General features: G+C 39.5%; 1 protein-coding gene across 3 annotated transcripts in view; it reads right to left on the reverse strand.

The window, feature by feature from the left end:
* Nucleotides 1-10,062: 10,062 nt before the first annotated feature.
* LOC5574362 (zinc finger protein Elbow) overlaps nt 10,063-23,124 on the reverse strand; it is a 134,473-nt gene continuing 121,411 nt past the window's right edge. For all 3 annotated transcript variants that reach the window (XM_021844505.1, XM_021844504.1, XM_001661345.3), the window contains one exon: nt 10,063-11,583. In XM_021844505.1, coding sequence (XP_021700197.1) covers nt 10,234-11,583 — 1,350 coding nt within the window. In that variant the 3' untranslated portion in view covers nt 10,063-10,233. The remainder of the gene's footprint in view (nt 11,584-23,124) is intronic.

Below are 23,124 nucleotides of genomic sequence, written 5' to 3' on the forward strand. Positions count from 1 at the left end.
GAATTACGGTGTTTTATCTCACCGAACTATTCAGCTGTTGAGATTACGGTGAAATTCACCGTAAGAGCATAGTGTGTAATTTCAATATAAACCTACATTGTCTTTCACCACCGAAAAAGCTAAAAATTTCATTTTCATGGTAAGAATGGTAAGGAGCATATGGGAGATTGGATTTTCAAACATTTTTGAAATTAGAATCACCCTAATGAGGATGCACCGTGATTATAATCATTAGCATGACTTGAGTTCAAAGCTTGAGAGGGCTTAACCATTTCGATCGCAAAACTTTAAGTAATGCATAGGGTAGGTGTACCAGTGGACATAATGGTTCCTTATTTCGCCATACGTGATAATTTGATTATTTTCAAAATTTTGTTCATTCTGTGTGTTGAAGTAGTTTGATATCGAATGAATCTTGATGTTCAAACATTCAAAAATATTCAAAATGTGAAAGTTTTCGAGCAAAAACATATGGCCAACTAGGATCCATTATAGCCATAACTATATTTTGTTTAATAGTATTAACCTTCTAGAGGAAGCTATTTTTAAATGATGATGAAGCTTCCTCTAAGCCTGTGCTCTACTTCAAAAGAATGATAAGTCACAGAAAAAAGGAAAAAGAAAAATTCATAATGCACTACGAGATAAAATATCTCAAAACTTCACCAAACCATTCCGAAAACGCCGAGTCGAGTCGTTGAAGCTGTCGTCACCATAAAATCGTCCGTTTGTTGTCATATGTCGGAAAAGACGCACAAAACACCACCGCGTGGAAAATTAATGCGCCTGCATTTCAGGAATTTAGTGTCTGCATATTAATCTTTCGGCTTGCCACCTCGGTGCCGGTACAGTTTCGCAGTCGTTGTCTCTGAGTTTTTGTGCAATCGAAACTTTTAGCCTTTGGCTCTGGCCATAAATCACATAGACTAATTCTTGTACACCTTGGACCTGTTTTCTTTTGTGTGGATTTTTATAAAACAAAATTTATGGCTTGATTGAACATTTGATTGGCTTATAAGGTTAAGACACCTTCATTCATTGATCAAATCCTTTTTTGAGGAATGCTTCAATTGTATATGATTAATTTGTTTCTTACAAAACCATCTTTAAATTTTTTTAAATTCGCAATTAGTATTTCATTAACGTTATGTTGATCGTCCGTTTTTTAACAATGAGTTTGTTAAATAAGCTGTAGTACGTTTCCTAATATATCGTTTTGAATAACGCGGTTTTTTCGTCGCTTTTTGAAATAAAATTTTTCGACCGACGTAAAAACACCATAGTGTATAACACTAACTTGACAGTTTTGGGGCCTTATCCCACTTTAAATCAACTTCATTTGGTCGGTGTTCAGATAGACCGGACTAGATGATATTTTGGCGTTCTAAAGATACGTTAAGGACTCCATCAATTTTCATTTTTTCGATGCTGCTTTGATACAGATGTATCATCAAATAAATAAATTACATTATTACAGTGAATGATGCCAATATTTCTACATTTAAAATGTCTAGGGTACGTTTTGCTGAATCCATTCAAAATCACTTGGTTCAGTCTGTCTGAACACCAACCAATTGTAGTTATACAGTAATGCTAGCTTTATATCCAGCGTTTTACGCTAGCGAGGGTGCCCAGGGGTGATTCGATTTTGACTTTTCTTGTCTACATTTTTTATGATAATATCTTAGTGGGCCTTATAATAAAAATGATATTATTTTCAAATTATTTTGGCAGCGAAAAACTCTTCAATTGTTTAATTTGCATTTGTTGAATTTAAGGAGTAATTCGTCAGAAGTTCGGAGATTATTTCCTGAGGATGTTAAACGGTATTGTGAAAAGAACATCAACAGCGTGGATCCCTACACTTCAGACTTTAAAGAAAAGATGCTTCCATTGACTGTCGATTATGACAAGATTTTTTGTCGTTTGGCAAAGAAATTAGCGTTCAGAAGTGGGACATCAACCGAAATAATAAGTCTTTTGAAGCGTATAAAGCCAATCCGATCAGGCTTCGTAAAAACTATAGAAGGATGTTAGCTTGGAGATGTTTTCGTTGTTCATGGAAAGGTACGTATATCACAGACAAACAGATATAACATTAAGAACAATTCTCCATTTCGAACATAGTACCGTAAACATTAACGCCCGTTGCTGAAAATAGTGATATTTGCCTTACGGAAACCAAGTGGCAATAGTGCACAACCGTCATACTCGAATAAAAGCGAAACTGGTGCCAAGAGAGAACATTAGAATTGAGCGCTATTTTACTGTACGATGAAATAAATCCGAATGTAATGTGCTTGTATTACAATATACATTTCTCCAAATTTCAGCATAACAATACTGTTTACACATCACCGACGACGCCTGCGTGGACAGAGTAATAGATAAGTACCTTTCGAATAATAATCCTATTTCCGTCTCTTTTGATTAGTTTTTAATGTGTGAGAAAGTTTTCCTCTTCCCTTTCCCTTTTGCGTGTATGTGAGTGTGTGTGTTTATTCTTCAGTTTGATTCAATTTCTATTTCTGTGATTATTGTTAGTTCAAGTTATTCGTACGCCCTTTGCGGTGTTAAGCTACCGAAATGGGTGTAGATGATGATGGCGGGGGAACGTCGTATCCCCTCACTGAGTCTATGTGGTTGGCTTCGAATGTGTTGAACCAACAAAACACAAATTTATGTGTGTCCCCTCAGGTATGTCTCAAATGGACACCAATAATCTACCCCTCCAACGTCCCCCCGCCTCAAGGCCTACCCGCCCGACTCTAGCGGGCCTTTTGTTGTTTTCTTCCGTCCCAAAAACAAACGGTTGAACACTATTCAGATCAGTAAGGATCTGACTAAGCGATTCTCTTCCGTTGTCGCCATTGACACAGTGGGTTCCGGTAAGCTGACCGTCAGTGACCGTAAACAGGCCAATGAGATTGTGGCCTGTGAGCTCTTTACTCGGGAGTACCACACTTATCTGCCAAGCCATCGGGTTGAGATTGCGGGAATGGTAACCGAAGGTAGTATGACCTGCGAAAAATTGATGCAGGGTTGTGGTCGCTTCAAAAACTCTTCTCTCCCATCTGTCCCCATACTGGAATGCAAGCAATTGTACTACGTAGGGGAACTGTGGGTAAAATGAACAGGTTTGTGTTTTACGGTAATTATGCTACAAAACTATGCAAAACATTGCACCATCAATAATCCTCAGACTAATGAACCATTTCGACAACTCTAGCGCGATCTTGAACTATCAAAAGCTGAAAAAGTAAACAAAAACAAAGTACGCCTCTCCGTTTTCTCATATGATGTAAATTTTCACTCCTGGAATTTAAGGGTTTTATGACTTAAATCATCAAAAATCTGTTCAACTACGTATCACGTCATATCTTTAAATTATTTATGATAAGAAGACGGAAATTGAAAGTATTTTTATCTTCTAAATTCTTAGAAGAAATGATTTGAACATGTTGATTCTTTGGGGATAAAATGAACCACTCGAGATGGGGGTAATATGAACACCATTGCAGGGTGAATACTACCGGATTTTAGTTCAGATGCCGAGAGTTTTCTGGAGAAAATACAAAGACATACATGGACAGCCATCCAAATGGACGCGGCTAAACGTTCCATCGATTCCAGATTGTCCGTGAGATATGCATTGAACATGTACCAGATGCCGAGGATCATGCCACAACCCGCTAAATTTGAATGGTGATCATTTTACCCCCACTACATGTTCATTTTACCCCCACTACATGTTCATTTAACCAGAGTTGCTTGCTGTCACTATCAACGCTTGAAATTTGCTGATTTGTACAGGCCGACTGCGATACAATTCGAATCATTCCGTATTACATCAACATCATGCTGTCTACTCCATCACCAGAGCATTGATGGTGATAGACTATGGATATCACTGATGGGTCAAGTTTAGCCTTAAATTAAGCAAATAAAATGACAATTTATCGGTACGATATTCTTAATAGTGCTGCAGACGGATTAAAACTGTGTGTTGGTCACTGAAAAACATTAATAGCGTGGGTAACAACCACGTGATCACTCATTCTGCAGTGATTGTGATCTAGAGTGCGATGTCACATCACCGCTCTTGGTTGTCAGATCAAAGTGATATTGATAGTTCGCAACTGATATTGATAGTTTTAGTCCATCAGCCATCAGCTGATATGACTGATATTGTGCAACTCTGCATTTAACCCCCAGCATGTGTTCATATTACCCCCATTGTATGTTCATTTTACCCACAAGTATGTGTTCATATTACCCCCGTTACATGTTTATTTTACCCACATGTTTGGAACATTGACCCTGTGGAAAGAAATGTTCAAAATTATAATAATGTTCATAAAATTCTATTTCTATCACAATATTTCAAAATGTTACATTGCATAAACATCCTTCTTCAATTCTGAGCAATTGAAAAAGGATCTGACAGCTTCATAAGCAAGAAAACATGAAAATTGCTTAGAGTGTTCATTTTACCCCCAGTTCCCCTATCAATGGTTGGAGTGTGACCTTTTCCGGATCTGCTTTGCCGAATTTTCTCGTAATCGGCAAACTTCGTTTATCGTTTACCTGTTCGGACCACCTGGATTCAAACTCCAAGAGGAAAGAGACTTTCCGCCGCTACCGGGAAAACCACCGATCAACGTTGATATATGACCTCTGCGACGACTTCAGTATGACAATTCTCAACACTGGGGAAGTTACACGAGTGACACCTCCAGCTCAAGATGGAAGTCCTAGGGATAGCCGTTTAGACCTCTCAATATGTTCAAGCTCGTTATCGCTGGATTGTTCATGGAGGGTAATCCAGGATTCTCATGGTAGCGATCACTTGCCGATCGTGGTTTCAATTTCCATTGGAACACAACAGTCTTCATCCATCGATCTTGCATACGACCTCAAAAAGCACATAGACTGGGGAAAGTACGTGGATGCGATCATTGATGGAGAACAAGTGCTAGAAGTACTTCCTGCGTTGGAAGAGTATCTATTTTTATCCGAGTTGATTCTAAACAGCGCTCTTCAAACACAACGCCGTCCTGTGCCAGGTCCGTCGGTTCGTAAGAAGCCTCCCAATCCGCGGTGGGATCGAATCAAGTTCAATCTGCTTAAGGGCCTCCCTGACGTTCCAAAGAGGCGCCTATTGAACTTGTTTAAACCCTTTTGGAGTGTAACATTGTTCCGGATGACTGGAGGCAGGTGAGAGTAATAGCCATCCAAAAACCCGAGAAACCTGCGTCGAACTATAATTCGTACCGTCCAATTGCGATGTTGTCGTGTATTTGCAAGTTGTTAGAGAAGATGATACTCTTTCGACTAGATAAATGGGTTGAATCTAATGGCATGCTGTCAGATACGCAGTTTGGTTTTCGCAGAGCCAAAGGAACGAACGACTGTCTTGCGCTGCTTTCTTCAGAAATTCAACTTGCCTTTGCCCAAAAGGAGCAGATGGGTTTAATGTTTTTAGATATTAAGGGTGCTTTTGACTCAGTTTGTGTTGATGTCCTTTCACGAATTAGCTACATGGGTCTCCCTCAGGGATCATGTTTGAATCCCCTTCTTTATAATTTTTATGTGAGAGACATTGATGACTGTTCGATGGAAAATTGCTCGTTAAGACAGTTTGCAGACGACTGTGTTGTTTCTGTCACAGGATCAACTACAGTCAAACTACAAGCAGTGCCGTATTTGGGCTTCAGGGGGCCCTGGTCAGATCTCTTGAAGAGGGCCCTTGGTAAAAAATGAGCGGGAAACGCTAAGCATAGGAAAATTTAGTAACTATTATGAAACTAAATATCTAAAAAACTTAAAAATAAATGATGTTACTCGAATTTGACTATGTCCACATCACTTCGTGAATATTGCGTAGAATAAATCATCTATATAACAAACTTGAAAAATCTTACATAATAGATTATGAGATTTAATTTTGACTGAATCGTTCTCAATCAAATCCAAAATTAAAAATGTTCCAGGTAAAATCGAGACTATTTGATTCATAGAAACTTGAATAGCAATAGCATAAATTATATTGATTGCTTTTTTTCAATTTTGCTGCAGATATTTCCATTTCATAGACGTTTAAGTCGTTATTGAAGCAATAAGCAAATAAACTATTTTATTTTATTGTGTAGATATTTTCCGATTTCTTTCCCTTCTCGTTAGAAAAAAATATCCTATCGCGACTGGATAAAATAATATGCTTTTAAACACTCAATTAGATTTTTGTAATAATAAAGGATCAAACGATTGTCTTGCTTTGCTTCAATCAGATATTCAACTAGTTTTGGGATGATAGTGTTGTCTAATAATACAGAACACCTAGATATAAGAAATGAATGTAATGTTTGGAATGATACTAATAAAGATATTAAAAAAAAAGATATTCAACTAGTCTTTGTGGACAAGGAGCAATTGTCTCCAGAAATGCACATTAGTTTCACTCTCGGTCAACTAACAAGCTTCAGAACCAGCTATATGAGCCTTCTTCAAGACTGATGTCTTGATCCTTTGCTTTATAATTAAAATGTTCCAGATATTGACAACAGATTGGAACAAATATAGAAGCTTTGACAACTTATAGATGATGCAATAGTCTCTGTTATTTACCCTTCAGCGAAAATCTGGCAGACTATAGTTATATTGTCTTGGTAATCTATCAACCTGGGATAGTTATTCAGGGATCTGGGTCAAAAGAATGATAAATTCTAAACTCTTAGAAAAAATTGCAATATATGAACAAATCCATGAAAATATTAATACAATATCATAGAAATTTATATGAATTGAAAAGAGCACAGAACAATATGGAAATAATGAATTTCCGGTAGAATTTCAGATGTGTTTGATAGAATAGTAGTTTCAATATCCTGATTGTAAAATATGTATGAATTATCGAGTATCTCTTCGTTTTTTCAAGATCATTTAACGACAAAGAGAACTGTAATGTTGACAGTATCTTTCTAGAAAGCTGTGACAGTTTGCTGTTTTTTAACCCGAGAAGAGTTTTCATGTTTTTTGTATAACCTTAACGACTTTTCATCAAAAAATAGAACAAATTACATCGAAACTGAAATATTCAAACCAAAATTGTAATGAACTTACAACTTTATAATAATGCATTGAATTGTGATTAAATTTTTTCCACTTTTCGGGCGGGGGCCCTTAATCGGGGGGCCCGGGCATTTGCCCCCTTGGCACCCCCCCAAATCCGGGCCTGACTACAAGGACCCTTACAAGATACTCTGGACAATTTGTCTACTTGGGCCTTAAAGCTGGGTATCGAATTCTCTACGGAGAAAACTGAGATGGTTGTCTTTTCAAAGAAACACAAACCTGCCAAGTTTCCGCTTACACTCATGGGTAAGACAATCACTCATAGCATGTCTTCTAAATACCTCGGGATCTGGTTCGACGCCAAATGCACCTAGGGGAAACACATTGCGTATCTGACACAGAAATGCCAAAAACGAATTAACTTCATGCGAACTATAACCGGAACATGGTGGGGAGCCCATCCGGAAGATCTGATCAAGCTGTACTAAACAACCATCTTGTCCGTCTTAGAGTACGGTAGCTTTTGCTTTCAACCGCGGCGAAAACACATATGCTGAAGATTCAACGCATTCAGTACCGCTGTCTTCGCATCGCGCTAGGCTGCATGAACTCGACTCACACAATGAGTTTAGAGGTACTTGCAGGAGTACAGCCCCTGACAGATCGTTTCGCAGAGTTAACACTCAGGTTCCTTATCCGTTGTGAGATTCTCAATCCATTGGTTATTGAAAACTTCGAAAAGCTGCTTGAACATAACCCTCAAACTCGTTTCATGAGTTTGTACTACTGGTACATGACGCTGGAGGTCAGCCCATCTTCGGATAACACCAATCGTGACAACTTCCTAGACTTCGACTGTTCCCCTGTAGTATTTGATACCATATTTGATTTGTCCATGAAGCAAGATATCCATGGTATACCAGATCACTTTCCTTCAAAGTTTATTCCTCCCATGTTTGCAAGTAAATTCGGGCATGTCAGCGAGAACCGATAGTTCTTCACTGATGGGTCAAAAATGGATGATATCACTGGTTTCGGTGTTTACGACGTTTTCATAGCGCCTCCTTCATGCTTCAAAAGCCATGTTCTGTATATGTTGCTGAACTAGCAGCTATACATTACACCTTAGAGTACATCAGTTCTCTCCAACCCGAGCACTTCTTCATTTTTTCCGACAGTCTAAGCTCTCTGGAGGCTGTTCGATCAATGAAGCCCGTGAAGCACTCAGCGTACTTCCTGAATAGAATACGCCAAGAATTGAGCGCTTTGTCAAATCGCTCTTACACTATTACCCTAGCTTGGGTCTCTTCCCATTGCTCCATTCCGGGCAATGAGGAAGCGGACTCTCTGGCTAAGGTAGGCGCTAAAGAGGCAATGTTTACGAGCGTCAAATCGCCTTCGATGATTTTTTTGCATTGGCCCGTCGGGAGACCTTGATCAGCTGGCAACAGAAATGGAGAGACGGAGAAATGGGTAGATGGCTGCATTCCATATTTCCACAGTTGTCAAAAAAACATGGTTTAAGGGGTTGGGCATGAGCCGTGATTTCATTCGTGTCATGTCTCGGCTTATGTCCAATCACTATTTGTTAAATGCGCATACCCACCGTATTGGGCTCTCAGAAAGCAATCTCTGTGTTTGCGGCGTGGCTTAACAGGATATTGAACATGTCGTGTGGAGATGCGGTGAGCATCGTGGCATCAGATCTGTTAGGGAATTGTTGGCGGGCCTTGATTTGGAATATATGAATTTTATCTACCTGTTTTTGAAGCGTATCAATATCCGAGTTTGATTGTCGTTCGTTCCCTGTCTTTCGTTTTCCCCTTCAAATTGTCCTCTTCTCGTGGTATCTCCCATAAACCGTTTCTGTTTAGTTTCGTTACAGATCTGGATATCCTGTCCCATCAACAAAGTAATCTAAATAGCTTAAAAAATCCCGAAAAATCCTTTCCTTTCATGTTGTATAAATATATTCACTAACCTTAAAACTTCCCCAAACTAACATAGTTTTTAAAATAAATACAATATTTAAAATGTAAACAATGTTAAAACAAAAACCAAAAGATTTCGGCTCTGTTATGCCCTACGGCCCCTGAGCCTTCCAAATAAACGAGTAAAAAGTAAAAAAAAAATATTGTTTACACAAATCAAGCCAAGCCTGGATAAATGTACAATTCGTGCTGAAAAAATCATCATTTTAAATAACTATTTAGTAACATAGATCATTTTTTATTAAAATTTTCCATTTTATTAGCGATTCTAATAGCAGACTTTTCCAAACTATTGCGTATTTCTTATTATTCCATTGGCGTCAACTTTTCAATAGAATATGGAGTATCTGCCTTGTGTAAATGTTTGTTCATTTGTTGAAGAGTAATGTTTTGCTGTTCGTAAAAATATAACAAAATTTTGAAAATTAAAAAAAAAAAAAAAAGGTTTTCTCAGAAGTGATAGATACACGTTTTTGAATTAAAATTACACCATACTCTCCATAGTATAGTTGACTTAACTGTGAGAGTAAATATTTTCAAGACCTTGCGCCACCACCAGCAATGAGTTTTACCTCGCCATCGCGCACTGTTCAACCAAGCAGCAATGATGACGATGATAATTCTTGCCTCCCGACCAAGGGTGGATAATTTATGACCACCGCCGCGTCGCCGCTGGTGAGCTTTTTAGTATCGCAATTAGTGCGCGTCAAGAGAAATGGCGTAACACAAGATTTATCACCCGACCAGATGTACATTTTTAACTCCGATGACAGTTTATAGAGCCAAAAGGCAGCGCTTGTCTTAACGCCTGACGCTTCAAGATGAGAGTATACCATTTGGTCTGTGTTTTTCATCGTGTCTGTTTCATGGTTGACAGCGCAGACCATCGTCATTCATCTCCGTTATCAGTGTCTCGGAATCTTTTTGATGAGCAGCTGTAAGTGATCGCTTTGTGACATGGCCGTGATATTTTTGGTATTGTTACAAAGGGCAGGTCTTCCAAGAAAATATTTTATTTTTCCATTCTCTGAAATATTGCAATAAAGTGCCTAGAGTTTGACAAAGTACCATTTCATGACATTAAAATTTTGTTCGGCAACTAACATTTCATCAAATAAAACGATAAACTATTTACAAACTAAACAAAAATGTTGTAATGTACATCTATTCAAGGATGCATATTATTAGACCCGTTTAGTCGCGCCCCATAGAAAGAGTACGGTGGAAAATACTGCGCTAGAGAGGGGTGCGGTGGCATTGGAATACCGCCAAGGGATGCTGCGGACATTCCAGGAGGAAGGAGAGGTGGTTTGCCATAGGGATGATAGCGGGCAGTAGACATTGGACTTAGCGGAGGCGTTGGATAGGTTCTTTGGAATAGAGGGTGTGTCGGTGGGAGTCCCGCAGCTGCTGCCGCTGCTGTGGCTGGGTTCAGCAGAGCTTCTGACATAGACACTCCAGCAGCATGTTGAGTTCTCAGGTGTTGAAACAGTTCTTCGGATGCTGCGAATCGTTTACCGCAGTATGATGAATCGCTTCCTATCCAGTTACACACGTAGGGCAGTTGAGATGCTGCCGCAAGAGCAGCGAGCTGAGCATGGGCGTACATGGCAGCTGAGGACTGACTAGCAGCTAGAGACGCCGCTGCAGCAGCTTGTGAGAAAGTTTTGCTTCCAGGATGATCACATTGGGTACAGCCTGCTGGACAACCGGACGAACCGAGTTTTCCTAGCATGTGAGAGCTTAAGGCACATCCAGTACAATAGGGATCGCGACAAACTGGAATCATCGAATCGGTAGCTCCATGCATTTTCAGTTTGGCGTAATTGAAGTATGGATTCATGGCAGCTGCTTTGAACATTTGGTGGTGTGGTGACATTAGCGCACTAGCTGTCATAAGATCCATTGGGTAACTACCGTAACTGGAGTAGTATGGAGGTCCAACCGTCGTCGATGAAGGAGCGGAAGATGATGCTCTAACAATACTCTCACTACTACTGCTATAATTTTTGCCTATAGACTCCGTGGACGCTTTGGATGTTACAGGTTCTGTCGCACTGCTTTGTAACGTATTTGGAGAATCTTTGGATGAGGCACGATTTGGGCTGTTTGTACGCTCCAGCTGGAGTTGAGAACTGCCAGGAGTTTTTCGGTTGTGACTTGAAGGAGAAGCTCGGGATGAAGCAGCACTTTGGTTGGATTCACAGCGCCCGTTCTGGGATTGATGAGTCGGTGCATGGTTGGTTCGCTTTGGAGATTTGTTTCTCGCACCGACATGGCGACCATCATCCGGAGATTTAGTGTGCTCGCGGGTTAGCACGGACGGCTCATATGGCTTGAAACTCGACTTTGGAGTATCGCTTGACGAACCACTTGACAGCGTACCGGGTGATAGCTTGTCACGATTGCTTTTTGTACTTTTTTCTATGTTCGCTAGAAGTTTTGGGTTCGGCGAATCTGAACCTATTGCGCTGCATGTTTGTGCCAGCAGGGCCAATGGGCTGGATTTGGAGTCAAACTGAAAAAAAGGAAGAGAAACGAAACTTTAATTAGTTGAAATTGGATCAAAATACGGTTCAAAAAACGAGGTGTTATCCTTTTCTCCTTTTCTCCTTTTCAAAAGAAAGATTTCGCAGTTCTATAGTAGTAATCACGTTCAACTCCCTAGCGATTTTGAAGTGGAATCTCAATTGATGTATAGTAAATGCTCATCCAGGACCAAAGTTAGGAAACAATTGTTTGGTCCTGCGATCTCTCAAAGTTGACTTTATTTGAGAACGATTATCATATACGTTTTTGTTCCCACCGTTCATTTGCTTCTAGATCAAATTCTGAGTGTGAGTCCTGCCAAAATTTAAGCTCATTTCTGTGAAAACTGACACTGTACACTATAAAACTTCGTTCCAGGAGTGCGATTTGGAAACATTACTTCAACAAAGTTTTAGCTGATAAGTGTAGCAAACAGTATTAGCAAAATACCGTAAAACGGGGTAACTTTGATAATGCGGGTAACTTTGATAGTGCGAGGTCCACAATATATTAAACGAAATAACGAAGTTTCTGTTAATCAGTTAAGCAAAACGAATGCAAAAGTAAAGCATATTAGTATGAAACTTCATGTCAAAGCTATTTTCGTTGGAATCAAGTGCATTTGAGGGCAAATATTAAAAATTTGTTAGATTTTAGCATTTTTGCAACGCTTACAAACAATCTGTTCTACGATCACTATTTGATGAAGTTATAATGAGTTCGTCACTTATCCTTGACAGCCTAGTTATAGTAGAACAAGAATTCGGCCTCAAAACTCTTAGCGAAACCCATTTTTACGAACTGGGACCATTTTTATAATCTAAGTCAGAAATTTCCATATATCGTTAAACGCCTAGAGGTATGCAACGCCCTACAAATGTTCCGTAATTCGTTCAATTTTGTTCGATTTATACCTCATTATCAAAGTTACCCCAAAACAGAAACCCGACTTTCGGTTATATGAAAAATAATATATCCATTCAGAATAAACTATTTGGCAATCTATCAAGTGCAATCGATAGCTAGGATGTCAGTACTTGTTTTAAAAATATAAATTGAAATTCTTTGAAGCAGCATGTATAAATATTGAAGTTTTCTTCGAAAAAACTATCAAAGTTACCCCGTTTTACGGTACCTCGTTCCGTAATAAAGCATTCTCGACATACGGAAACCAAGCTGCAGCAGAATAAGACTCTATAAAATCAATTTTTGTTGGATGGGATTTTAAGGATCAGCAATATCAAATGAAATAATAAGGAAAGTGTTTCAGTATTCGCCCCCTGAGGAAAAATATTTTATAAATAAATTGAAACACCTTTGCTTGGGGCCTTCCTTAGCCGAGTGGTTAGAGTCCGCGGTTACAAAGCAAAGCCATGCTGAAGGTGTCTGGGTTCAATTCCCGGTCGGTCCAGGATCTTTTCGTAATGGAAATTTCCTTGACTTCCCTGGGCATAGAGTATAATCGTACCTGCCATACGATATACGAATGCGAAAATGGCAACTTTGGCATAGAAAGCTCTCAGTTAATAACTGTGGAAGTGCTCATAAGAACACTAAGCTGAGAAGCAGGCTCTGTCCCAGTGGGGACGTTAATGCCAAGAAGAAGAACCTTTGCTTAATGACAGTATGTTAAAAAAAAGCTTGCAATGGATGCTAAGCCGGATAAATGTAAAACTGATTAAAAACTGTTTTTGTATTGAAAATTTGAGTGGTGAATACTGAACCACTTGCACCAGTATTCGCCATGTTTTTAATTTAGGTTCCTGCATTCACCACCTTCGTTGATTTCTTGGGATGGAGGTTTTAGGAACACCATCGCGAAATAAGGTTCAAAGTAGCAAGCATTTGAGGAAAAAAAAAATTTTTCTATAATTTTCTGAGAAATTTTTAAGGGTCCTAAGCATGTTTCCGTATCATTTCTGAGCGATTCGACGACCACTTCACGATTTTTGATCATTTGTGTCGTAAGACGGTATATAATTCATAATGGAGAATATCGGTATACTTTCCCTATTAGTTTGCTCATTTGAAATGAAAAAAAGGCCAGGCCATTATTATTGAATATTGTCGAGCTGATTTTCAGAACACAATGCGGTAGAGCTTAAATAATTCAAGAATATCCAGCCCCAACTTCATCACTGCACCACAATATAGGACCGCAGTCGTTAAAGAACCGTCCCGATCAACAGATAATCATCAACCGTTGAAGTAAAACTTGTCAAGTCGTTTGATGTGGCGTGTCCGTCAGCAAGGCGACGTTTCACGTGATATGGGGTTAAGTGAGGCGATAATTTGACTTTTGATCATTTTCCGCCTTGATTGCGGCGCGGCAACCTTTCTTTTATTTCATCACATTTGAGGCGACCACATAATGACCGCTCCATCAGCAGAGAGGGAGGATTAAAGCGTAAACAGGCCAAAGAGTCAAATAAAGTTATTTCCATTTCATTCTGGCCGTTGTGCCTCAAGAAGAAAGACGAGAGCAGCAATGTAAGAAAAAAAAACCTCTGGGACCCCGAACGGATACAGCGGAGAGGGTGCAAACTGTAAGCTCAGCAGTGCGACACAGAGAAGTCCAGTTGCCTTAAAAGCTGGCAAAAATCCAAAGTTCAAAGTTTTCTCGTGTTTTGACCCAGACAAGTCGTACAACACCCTATCGTGCTCAAATGCTCTTTTAAGTAACAAAAAACGATTAGAGAAGAATCCTCATGTGTCTAAACATTCGAATTATAATTCGAAAAAGTAGAGGAAAAATGCATAGAAAACAGCAATTTTGTTCAAACTATCTTCTTCTTCTTTTTCTTCTTGACATTACGTCCCCACTGGAACAGAGCATGTTTCTTAGGATAGTGTTCTTATGAGCACTTCCACAATAATTAACTGAGAGCTTTCTTTGCCAAAGTTGCCATTTTCGCATTCATATATCTTGTGGCAGGTACGATGATATTCTATACCCAGGGAAGTCAAGGAAATGTCCATCACAAAAAGATCCTGAATCGAACCCAGACACCTTCAGCATGGCTTTGTTTTGTAGCCGCTGACTTTAACCATTGGGCTAAGGCAGGTCAAATTTTGTTCTATGGAAACCAAATTATGGCAATGTTGCCCAAACCATGGTCTGCCACCCTAGAACATGTTCCACACCACTTCTCGATTACTTTTTCAAATCGACGTAACTAACTTCCATTCGTTTTTTAAAAAAACAATTCAGAAGAAATACAACCTGTGTTCTAAAACTGTTTTTTAAATTGAATCACCTTTTTAATATTTTTTCGCCGTGTACATTGCTCAAATTTTGCATACAATAAATCTCGCGTTCAAAAACCAGGGAGTTCCTATAATTTCCCATAAAAATTTTATTACAAAATGATAAGCCAATTTATTCAGTTACTTGCGACGTTTTTGTACCAGTGTAAAATCGACTCAAGTGGTGTTTTGTTTTGATTCGTGGTTAAGACACTTTGTCCCTCCATACAGTGGAGCGGCTGAAGTAGTGGTTAGGTTGCGAAAGTTGAAAATCTTACTTTCGTCGTTTTGTTAATCCGAATATTAAACGTTCTAAAAGTGAAAATCGAATTGGTTCAGAGCGAAATGTGTAGAATTTTGTCTGCGAAACACGTATAATCGATAAAGTAAGTTTGTATACTTTTTTGACTTGAGTCTATTTGAATAAGTTTTCGATACTTGTAATTATCAAAACTTGTCAAATATTGTAAATGCCTAATTTATGCTATGATTTCTAAAATCTGGACCACTGTCTGGTGGCGATTTTTTTTGCGCAATCTTCACTCTTGACTTTGCAAACAGAGCGCCGACAGTTTGGACAGCTGACGAATGACGGTCGGTTCGTGAAGGCGTGAAATTAAATCGGACGGCAGGGAAAAAACAAGGCCTCAAGCCATGCTGTCCAAACCTGCTGTCAATGTCGCATTATGATGGGATGGAGGCTGCGTCAGTGAGTTTCTAGTTTCTAAAACCTATTACAGGTCGACGTGATGTTTCCTGCCTGAAATAGATCCTTGTCAAAAGATAGGGGTTTTTCCTACATAATGTGCAGTATGACAAGTTCATTTTGGGTAATCATACTATCAGAACATGGCTATGTCCTGTATTGATTGATTACGCTGTAATTTTATAAATATTTAATGTGATGTGACAGAATGAATAGACTGTTCAGTAACATATTCCACTTGAAAAAAAAATCTCCGTGATGGTGTGTATGCCATCAAAGAAATAGCAAAATTCCTCCATAACTTAACAAAGTATTTGGATTTTGCTAATGACTCCCTCAAAAATCAAACAGGCCACAACAAATGCCTTTAGGAAGTTCTATCAGAAGCTCAACATACCACGAAAAGACTTCGTGCCGTGAACCAAGATATTTTGCGGAGCATTTGTCGGATGAACGTGATGTGATCGAAAGATGGAAGCAGTACTTCGATGAGCACCTGAATAATGCTGACAGGGTAAGCAATGGGGACCAAGATAACAAGAAATGTCTTTGTCAGTACTGAGAACGATGATAATCAAACAGGCTCAAATTCGGAGGAAGTCTTTCAACAGCTCAAGAACAATAATTCAGATGCTAAAGATATCATCGGAGCTGAACATATCGTACAAGCTGGCCATTTATTGGCACCAGCGGATAAACGTTATCTGTTGGGAGACAGCTACCAGAGGAGTGATTGGATGTACCATCCACATGATGTGTGAGAAATTAAGAGTAATCACCATTCTAAATGCGGCCTCCAAATAAATATCTTAAAACATGTCGATGGTCGTGGTATGTTATAAAGCCAGCTTCGCTGAAGATCGATCGACAACGGACCAGATCTTAACTGTACGATGTGATGCTTCCTTCAAGGGACTATATCGTCAAGTTAATGAATCCAACTTGTTGAAGCCTCATGATTAGACATCGATAAGTTCATGTTCCAAGTGTCCTTAAAGAAATTCCTGGTTGATTTTTTGAACCAAAAACAAAACAAATAAAATTAATTCCTATGGAAATGATTTCAAAAAAATAGAATAGGAAAGTTGAAAACCAAAAAAAAAAAACTTTGGTATAAAAAGGTAACAAATGAAGGCATAATACTTAGAGAACATCATGTTCCTGGATAACATACACATAAATTCTAAAAAATAAACCTTGAGTAAAATAAGACAAAAGAGATTTCTGAGTTATTTGTTGGAATTTCATGAGGAACTTTTAATCGCATTAGGAGAACCTATGAAATAATTCTTAGATCAAACTTTCAGAAAAAAAATCTCAAGAAATCGTCAAGAATCCTCTGGAGAAAAATCTGCAGAAACTACTGTTGATTTGAATCAATTATTTCTTGCAATAATCAGAAAAAGTACGAGTGGAAAATATTTAGGAGACAATTCTTCAGAAATTTTTCTTCTATTACATGGGAAATTTTTCCCCAGGGAAATACTTGCAGGCATCATTTATAAAGTAATTTTTCGAACTTCCGAAACATTCTTGACTTGATAAACCAAAAGTATCACATTTGCAGAGAAATTCTATTGAAAAGGCTTGGTTCTCAATATATATCCCAATCTATATAGATCGAGAATCTAAAATGTAGTGAAAAACTACGCCGTACACGTTCTTACTGTTGTAGGGGCAGGGAAGGAATGTTAGTTAGTCGTACGATGGCACACAGTTAGCGACGATTCGGCTACCAGTGGCCGCAGCCAACAAACTAGTGGAGTGGGAAAAGGTGAAAATGGGATTGTCCGCTGAGACTCGTCTCCCGAGCCGAGAGGCCACCGATGAGGTGCTTCAAGTGCATGGACTTCGGACATCAGGCGGCAATCTGTAACGGTCCCGACAGATCCGAGTTGTGCAGGAAATGCGAGGAGATAGGGCACTTCGGGAAAGATTGCATGAAGTGACCAAAGTGGTTAGTCTGTAAACCGGAGGAAGAAAACGCCCATGTAACGGGCGGTTTTAAGTGTGCTGCGTATAAGAAGGCGATCGCATCACGACAGTAGTGGAAGTAACGCAGATCAACTTGAATCATTGCGACACTGCACAACAACTGTTGTGGCAGTCAAAAACGGAAGCAAGGTGCGATGTTGCGATTATAGCTAAGCCGTATCGAGTACCGCTCGATAATGTCAACTGGGTGGCGGACAGGGAAATAGCGGCGTGATGGGTAGGTTCTCCATCCAAGAAGTGGTTTCTAGCACCAAAGACCCACCCATATATTGTGAAACGAGGTACTCTGCACTCTTTGCGCCGCTTGTCTTAAAACCAGGAGACGATATCAGAGAGCGAGATACGAGGAAGTCCCAGAAGAGCGGTGAATTGTGTTCCAGCAATCCAGAACGGCTTTAAAACGTTAGATTAAGCTGAGCCCGTCGACGCCGGCCGAAACATGTGCGGATAAACTGAGAGTCATTGTCAAGGGTCTATTCCCAGAGCATGATCCTACAATGTGGCCGGTCACACCATATAGCAATGAAGAGGTAGAAAATGCCGCAGCTCATCAGATCTCCAACGAGGAGCTTATAGCAGCTGTGAAAGCGGTGAAGCTGAACAAGGCCCCGGGTCCGGACGAAATCCCCAACGTGGCACTCAGAGCAGCGGTCCTTGCGTATCCAGATATGGTAAGAAAGGTTATGCAGAAATGCTTCGACAAAGGTCAATTTCCAAAAATATGGACAATTCAGAAACTGGTACTGTTGCCGAAGCCAGGAAAACCGCCCGGGGATCCAGGATCATATAGGCCTATATGTTTACTGGTTACACTCGGTAAGTGGCGGTTCATTTTATACGTAAAGCAATGTTTGCGATATTTCAAACCACCCCCCATGATAAGATTTTTTGTATGAAAATAAAAAAATAAATCTTATTACGAAATTAATAGACGGCCCCTAAACTCCTGGAATAGCCCATTTCTCACTCTCTGTGCATTTCATGACCTTATGCTGAGGATAACCCGCAGCATAAGGTCATGAAATGCACAGAGAGTGAGAAATGGGCTATCAGAAAGGGAGTTTGGATTCCGGAAAAGAAGGTCGACGGTGGACGCAATTCGGACAGTGCTGGATAGGGCCGAGGAAGCATTTAAACAAAAGCGTAGAGGAGATCGTTATTGCGCTATGGTCACGATAGATGTGAAGAACGCGTTGAACAGCGCCAGCTGGGCGGCCATTGACACAGCGCCGGTTCGAAGGAATTAAGAATAACGGCTGGAGTCCCACAAGGTTCCATACTGGGACCAACGCTGTGGAATGTGATGTACGACGGGTGTCCTATCGCTGAAGCTACCCAAGGGGGTCGAGATTGTCGGCTTCGAAGATGACGTTGAAGTAGAAATGCAGGCAACGGAGGCAATTTGTCTAGTAGAAGATTGGATGGAGGGAGTCAAGCTGAAGATAGCCCACCACAAAACGGAAGTGCTATTAGTTAGCAACTGCAAAGCAGTCATGCACGGTGAGATCACTGTCGGGGGGCATGCCATAGCATCACAGCAAAAGCTGCAACACCTGGGCGTAATGCAAGACGATCGGCTGAACTTCAACAGTCACGTCGATTATGCATGCGAGAAGGCGGCGAAGGCGAACAATGCGCTAACAACACTTATGCCCAACATAGGTGGTTCATGGAAGCTGTAAGAGGCGTCTTCTGGCTGTCGTATCAACATCGCTACTAAGATACGGTGCGCTAGCCTGGATCACGGCGCTACAGACCAAGCGGAGTCGGGATAAGTTAAACAGCACGTTCCGACTCATCACCATGCGAGTAGTGAGCGCGTGCAGGACTATATCGTCAGAGGCGGCATGTGTAATCACTGGGATGATCCCGATCTGCATCATCCTGTCAAAAGACATCGGCTGCTATCGGCGAACAGAAACTAGGCAGGTGAGGAAGTTGACAAGAATTCGTTGGCTAAATGGCAGCAAGAATGGGGTGCCTCCGAGAAAGGAAGATGGACCCACAGGCTCATCCCGAATCTATCGGCCTGGGTGAACAGGGAGCACGGAGAAGTAAACTTCTTGTCAGGTCACGGCTGCTTCAAGCAGTATCTGCGTCGATTCGGTCAAGCGTCTTCACCATTCTGTCCTGAGTGTATGGAGATTGAAGAAACGACAGAACATGTTGTCTTTGACTGCCCGAGCTTCAACATAATACGAAACACGGTGGAGGCGGCTTTTGGTGAGTATTTCAGCGTAGAAGGTGTGGTACACGGAATGATAAGCGATCCTGATCTTTGGAATATGATGACTAACATGGCGGTACATATGATGTCTGGCTTGCAGCGCAACTGGCGAGAAGAGCAGCGAAACGAGACGCAGAGAGCAGCGCTTGAAGTCGGGTTGTCGGGGCGCTGATAAACCAACCTTCCAGACTAGATTAAACTAGTAGAGCGAGCGTAACGTAGTATCGGTAATAAGTCGTCGAGGCGCCTGTGAACCGAAAGTCACCCTCCAACCAGAATTACAGAGCCGACCCTGACACTTGGCCGACCATCATCGAGTCGGAGTAGGCTAGATCCTCCGCCGGGATTTATTTATTTATTTTATTTATTTATTTATTTCGTCAAACGACGTAGACTAGTACATTTTACATATACATATTTTTGTTTTATTTCTTAATACTAAAATTATGAAATTTATAAAAAATATTGAAAAAAAAGTGTAGTGTAAGTAATGTTAATTTCATTTGGTTTTATTTTATGTGTTGCGATTTCTAATAGATTTGAAGTATGTTTTTAGATTTTGCCGAGACATGGTAAAGTCAATAGTTTCGCAATGTTGATTGTAAATGGCCATCATTTGATTTAGAGGCCCGTTTTTGGCATAATTTGTTCGATGATGATTTGTCAAGAATAAGTTACGATTTCGTAGTTGCCTAGAAGGAGCGTAGAAATTTAATTTTGATAAGATTTCTGTAGAATCAATACGTTGCGAAACGATATCATTTACAAATGAAACTCTTGCGATTTCACGCCGCTCTTTCAAAGTTTGTATGTCAATAAGCATGCAGCGTGCTTTGTAGGGTGGAAGTGGAAATGATGTCCAACCTAATTTACGAAGAGCATATAGTAGAAATTGTTTTTGTACAGATTCTATTTTTTTTTCGTGTGTCATTGAGAAAGGAGACCATACAATGCTGCAGTATTCCATGATTGATCTTACATATGCAATATATAGAGTTTTAATTGTGTATGGGTCATAAAAGTTGTAGCAGAAGCGTTTTATGAACCCTAGCATGTTATTAGCCCTGTGAATTATTGTATTGTAGTGGTCTACGAAAGAAAGCTTAGAGTCTAAGATTACTCCTAAGTCCCTTACTCTTTCACATTTTTCCACATTTTGATTTCCTAATGAAATTGAAATTCGTGGTGTTGTTCTTTTTCTGCTGAATGATATTAGGTTGCATTTTTTTACATTCAGTTCTAATAGGCTTTTTTTGCACCATATGTAGAATATTTCTATTTCATTGCGGAATACATTGATGTCTTCTTCATTTCTTATTTCCAGGTAGAGCTTCATGTCATCGGCATAAATTAACACTTTGAGTTTATTGAAAATGAAGGAAATGTCGTTTACATACATAATAAAAAGAAGAGGTCCCAAATGAGAGCCTTGAGGGACACCCGAAGTGACTTGAATTGGTTTTGATTTGTTTCCTTTGAATTTTATTATTTGTTGGCGGTCAGTTAAATACGATTCAAGCCATTTCAGCAGTCTTGGCTCGATTCCAATTTTTCTTAGTTTGAAAAGTAGCATTGGTATGTCTATGCGATCAAATGCCTTGCTAAAGTCCGTATAAAGAGCTTCAACGTGGTTTCCATTGTCCATTGCATTCAATGAATAGTCAACAAATTGAAGTAAATTTGTTGAGGTCGAGCGACCTTTAAAGAAGCCATGTTGTGTGTCAGTAATTCAATTTTTGATTTGAAGAAATAGTTTTTCGTTGACAATTGACTCGAAAAGTTTTGAAATACAAGAGATAATGGCAATACCACGATAATTACGAATGTCAGATTTTTGGCCAGATTTAAAGATAGGCACTAAAAAGGAGCTTTTCCATATTTTTGGGAAGATTCCGGATTCAAGGGATTTATTGAAAAGCCAAAACAATGGCGCTGTAAGTTCTTTTGCTAAATTTTTCATAAATATTGGTGGAATCGTGTCAGGGCCGGGACCTTTTGAAGCGTCCAAATTCATTAGAGCGCCTGAAATTTCCCGCACATGGATTTGATTTACACCAATATCTCTAGAAAATTCCGGATAAAACGCAAAATAATTGCGATCGCGGTCTTCTTCCGAAAATGTAGTATAGATTTCTTGGAAAAAAATTTGCATATAGATTGCAATTTTTTTCTGAGTTGTCACCCACATTTTCATCAAGGTGCATAACGGATGGAAAATTGTCAGATTTTAGTTTTGTTTTTACGTAATTGAAAAAGTTCTTTGGACAGGACTTTATTTCAAGTTCAGTTTTTGAATTGTATTCTTCAAAAGCATCACTGATGGCAAGATTCAATTGATTGCAAATGTCCAAATATTTTGCTAAGTTTTCATCTTTCTGGTGTTTCTTATAAATTTTGTGTGCCTTTTGCTTCCGATTTTTCAGATTTTTTATGTGGTTGTTATACCATATTGGATTTTTTGTACTGAGGTTTCGCCGTATTTTTTTGGAAGGAATTTCTTGTTTTATGATTTCTAGTACAATTTCATTGAATGTGTATGCAGCAGTTTCAATATTTCATTCATTTCTGATTATTTCTTGCCAATTAACACTATTTAATCTACATTTAATTTTTTCATAGTCTGCTGATTTGTATTCAAAGGCTTCCTCGTATTCATAGTCGTTGGGTCTTGCATTTTTATGGATGAATAGGGAATATTCGATTGCTGTGTGAAACGCTTCATTTTTCCATAATGGATTCAATGACTCAGTTACACAGAAATCTTCGTAAATGTTTGTCAATAAGAAATCCAAATAACAGTTTTGTCTGTTTTTAATATGATTAATATGGTTTAGTCCTAAATTTGCGGTTTTATCGAAAATAAACTGCAATGTTTCATTGTCCCCAACGACTGGGAGTAAAATACATTCATTTTCAGAGTCCCGAATGAAATCAGCATTGCGTTGGTTAAAATCACCATAGATGTGAACTTTAACCTCCCCCCAGAGGGGGGAGTTTATAAAATTGTGATAAAATTGTGATGATTTGTTCGGCACATTGTAAGAAATTTTCATACGTGCCTTTATGTGCATGGTCAGGTGGAAAATACACTGAGGCAAACAAGTGTGTTTCACCTGCTATGTGTGACTTTACCCAGACCTGTTCGAATTCTTTAAAATTTTGCGTATTAATAATTTCAGAATTAAAATCAGTTGAAAGAGCAACGAGTACTCCCCCGCCTGATTTTCTTCCGGACTCTGAAAAGTTCCGGTCGCCTCTGTATACGTTGAAGCCGCTTCCAAAGACTTCTTCGCTTTTTACGCTTTCATCCCAGCTTGTTTCAGTTGCCAGAATAACCGAAAAGGATGAGCCTAAAA

The sequence above is a fragment of the Aedes aegypti genome, chromosome 2 (assembly GCF_002204515.2).
Source record: "Aedes aegypti strain LVP_AGWG chromosome 2, AaegL5.0 Primary Assembly, whole genome shotgun sequence".
NCBI classification, from domain to species: Eukaryota; Metazoa; Arthropoda; class Insecta; order Diptera; family Culicidae; genus Aedes; species Aedes aegypti.